At 37.3% G+C, this 3,928-nt stretch overlaps 1 protein-coding gene across 1 annotated transcript; it reads left to right on the top strand.

Annotated features, from left to right (window-relative positions):
• Positions 1–1,018: 1,018 nt before the first annotated feature.
• Positions 1,019–1,748, top strand: LOC103073776 (pre-mRNA-splicing regulator WTAP-like). The gene is made up of 2 exons (XM_007455572.1): positions 1,019–1,470; positions 1,688–1,748. Exons 1-2 carry the CDS (start codon positions 1,019–1,021, stop codon positions 1,746–1,748), a joined length of 513 nt encoding a protein of 170 aa, XP_007455634.1.
• The last annotated feature ends 2,180 nt before the right edge of the window (positions 1,749–3,928 follow it).

Genomic DNA, 3,928 nt, shown 5'->3' on the forward strand with positions numbered 1-3,928 from the left:
TGCTGCTTCCACCAAAATGATCATAATAGGCCATTTCTTTTTCCCTGGAATTCTCATAAAATAGTTGTGTTTATCCTGTCACTTTCAGTGTTAAGACTGTTGTCTTAAATTTTTTTCAATTTTAATTTTTTCATGTGCTAATACATTTCAGCCAGGTTAAATATCTTTCAAAGTGGACAGATGAGTCTTGTTTCTAAACACGTGGGATATTAACTCTTTGCATCCATATTTTTTTAAGCCCTTGTGTATCAAGAGACCTTCCTGTGACACTCGTATCATCTAGCGTATGACCACAGCTCTTTGTGAAATTAAATTACTATTACAATTTTCATCACTGACATTAAAACTGCTACAAACTAAACATGTGTAGTTATTTCACTGAGTATATTGAATCATATATCCTACTTGAGAAGATACATGAATATCTATAATGAAGGATATGGATGGAAGGAAGGAAGGAAGGTACGAAGTTAGGAAGATACTTTATTCAAAGACTACTACTTCTTGATTTTTCCTGACTCTCCAAGGAAATTTAATTCATGTTTTGTGATTTAAGTAGATATGAACACATGAAAGAAAGCATACATAATTAAATAAATTATTGAATGTATGTTATATCACACTGCTTTATTTGGCAGAGAATGAGGAAGATTAGTATTTTCTACTGTATTCCATGGCATAGTAATTTTACAGGGGGTTAATGGATCTTGCTGGAAAAAAGAGGAAAAGGGCTCTTTAAAGGACAGGAAGATCATGCAGAGACGTGCTGAGCTGGGGAAGAAAGACTGGCCTTTGCAAGCTGTTGACCACAACCTAAAACATGAATGATCCTCGCTCAGCGCCATTTTGTGGCAGCGAGGCCTGTAAATAAAGGGGAGAGCCGAGGCTGTGGCGGGAGGAGGAGCGCGGGGGCCGGCAGGCAGCGGGGTCGGGCGGCCTGGGCAGCGAGCGGGTAGCGCGGGGTCAGCCTCTGTGACTGGCCGGCGCCAGCGCGGCCTCTGTCAGGAGAGGATTCAAGATGACCAACGAGGAACCTCTTCCTAAAAAGGTTCGACTGCGTGAAACAGACTTCAAAGTTATGGCACGACATGAATTAATTCTCAGGTGGAAACAATATGAAGCATACGTGCAAGCTTTGGAGGGCAAGTACACAGATCTTAACTCCAATGATGTAACTGGCTTAAGGGAATCTGAAGAAGAACTGAAGCAGCAACAGGAACAGTCTGCACGCAGGGAAAACATTCTTGTAATGCGACTAGCAACCAAGGAGCAAAAGATGCCAGAGTGTACTACTCAACTCCAGTACCTCAAGCAAGTCCAGCAGCCTAGCGTTGCCCAACTGAGGTCAACAATGGTAGACCCAGCGATCAACTTGTTTTCCCTAAAAATAAAAAGTGAACTGGAACAGACTAAAGACAAACTGGAACAAGCCCCAAATGAACTGAGTGCCTGGAAGTTTACGCCTGATAGGTAAACAAATCATACTCCCCAGTCAAGACTTCCCTGACAGTCTCACTACGAGAAAGCTGTGGTGGGACAGCCAAGTACTCGTTTCCACACCAAGGCTCAGACTTTTTGAGCCCAAAAGCCACATTCTTATACTATCCAGCTTGTAATGGTTAATGTAAAACTTACCAGATGAACCTTGTGTTTCAGCCTTTTTCTCTTCCCTCTCCCCTTGCTTCAGAGGCCTGATGGCGTCGGACTATTCCGAAGAAGTGGCCACCTCCGAAAAATTCCCCTTCTAGAACGTGTAGACGCTTGAGAAGTGTTTCTGTTTGAAGAAAATAGAGGGAGAAACAGAAGTCTTAAGTCTGTGGCACACTGTGTCTTCAGACAATTTGGAGGAATGAAAACCTAGAGATTTAAAATCATGAATTGAACATGTAAAATTCCAGTAAATGTAAAGATGGAATATGCATCGCTCTTAACCTTGAGCATAGTGACTTAGAGACACTGTATATCAGTTTTGCCAATAAGACCGTGGACTTCGTGATTGTTGTTGAACTTCTGGGTCAAACTCAAATGAGGTGAATTTTGCCTTTAAAGGGTTTATTTGCTAAGAACCAACTTAATAGTCATGAGAGAATCAAATAATACATATCAGTACAAGTAGCTCCTATATTTAACCATTTAGTTTGGGGCTCCATATTACTTGATTGAGCCTTAAATAAATGTGGTTTTACTCAATGGTTTGTTCTTTGAATGGTTGCTAATACTACAGATAATCTTATTGAGGACTGTACAAATAATGAAGGTGTGGTATCAAACTTCAGGTCTAAACTGTTTGAAGCATTATAAACATTCATTTCACAACTAGATTGTATAAGGATATTAGCTGTGATGAGACTCACTGCATTATTTTTTTCAGTAGTGCAATTTATTAAATCCCCATTCCATTCAACAGGCAAAAAAAATAATAATAAAAAATAAAAATAAAATATGAATGAAAACAATAAGAAAAAAAGAGTTTTCACCTATTATGACAAGAGTCAAAAAGAACGATACTATTCAGAATTGCATGAGGGGGAAGTGATTCGAAGAAATAATTAGTGAATTACATAAAAAACAATGGGCCTTAATGTTTACCACTGCATTTTTATAATAATGTATTTTATAATACAGCAAGTTAAGAAATGACCTAACATTAAATACTTGAATGCCAGTTCCATACATTGTGATACGTTAAAATGGAAAAACATGAAGGTGATAAAAAGATTATGGAAGAATAGGCATTATAGAATACATTATTAAATGTGAAAAAGTATATTACAGTATTAAATATATGACTATTTTAGGAATATATTAATAAGTTGAGAAAGAGAAGGATAAAATACTAACAGTATTATTTCTGGATGGACAAATGGCTTACTAATACTAATGACTCTATTCTCACCTCCTCAAATGACTTTTCTTTCTTTTTTTTTTTTTTTTTTTTTTTTTTTGCTGGGAAGTGTCTGGAATAGAGAGGTGTTCCCTTATTATAGTTAATGATGAGCTTCCATAGGTTTTTCCAGCAGGAGAGGAAATTTATAAGGACTGCTGCAAATTCAACCTTCAAAATCAGCTTCTAAACTATTTGTGGAAGGGTTCACTCAGGCATGCAATTCCCCATGGCAGGTCTAATTGTCCATTTGCATGCACAATTTAGAAAGGCACAGTTGAAATTTAGTCCCAGGCTCTCCAACACTAATGTTCTCCCTTGAAATTGACATTTCAAAGAACATCAGGTAGCTAAAACCCCAGATTTGTTATTTATTTCAACAGGAAGGGAAATTTTTTTCTTTCCAAGTTGAAGGATTGGTTTAAAAAAATTAAATTAAAAGATGAAAGGGAAAAGACAAGCATACAAAGGAATGTGCCCTCCCTCCACCCACGCTACCAAGAACAGACTCTTGTTTGCCTTGAAAGGAGTTATAATGTGATCAGTTATCCGATTAGCAAGACTTGTCCTTCTTCATAGAGGGGAAACCATATCTGACCATCTTATAGTTGTATATCTCCATGTATAAATACTTCTATCTTCCTCTGTAAAAGTGGGGGTAATAATATGCATTTCATTGAATAGTTTTGAGAATTAGAGCTGATAATACATATAAAAAATTACATAGAAGGCCCTCAATATTAGTCCTCTTCTCGGTTCCCCTGTTTTTATTTCCTTCACCTTCATAGGTAATAATATATAGAATTGATTCATACAAATCTATGACTGAAAGGATTAACAAGTAGTGAAACAGACCCCTCTACTTTGCCAAGTCAGTTTTGTGGCTCTTAATTTTAAAGACTGGAGACAGATGTATTTATGAATTTGCTAGTGAGGCTCACTCACTGTGCTGTTTAAAATAGTAATCAACAGCTGTTATTAATGGGAAAGTAAAACGTGAATCCCTACTAATTGGCAGGGCTTGTGAAAATCTAGCCATCAATC

Source organism: Lipotes vexillifer, unplaced genomic scaffold (assembly GCF_000442215.2).
Source record: "Lipotes vexillifer unplaced genomic scaffold, Lipotes_vexillifer_v1.1 scaffold123, whole genome shotgun sequence".
Lineage (NCBI taxonomy): Eukaryota > Metazoa > Chordata > Mammalia > Artiodactyla > Lipotidae > Lipotes > Lipotes vexillifer.

What these genes read in the sequence shown, in the direction of transcription:
- LOC103073776 (XM_007455572.1), top strand. Translation starts at nt 1,019, where the DNA reads ATGACCAACGAGGAACCTCTTCCTAAAAAGGTTCGACTGCGTGAAACA. An exon ending in TGGAAGTTTACGCCTGATAG is followed by an intron (nt 1,471 to 1,687) that starts GTAAACAAATCA and finishes CCCTTGCTTCAG; the next exon opens with AGGCCTGATGGCGTCGGACT.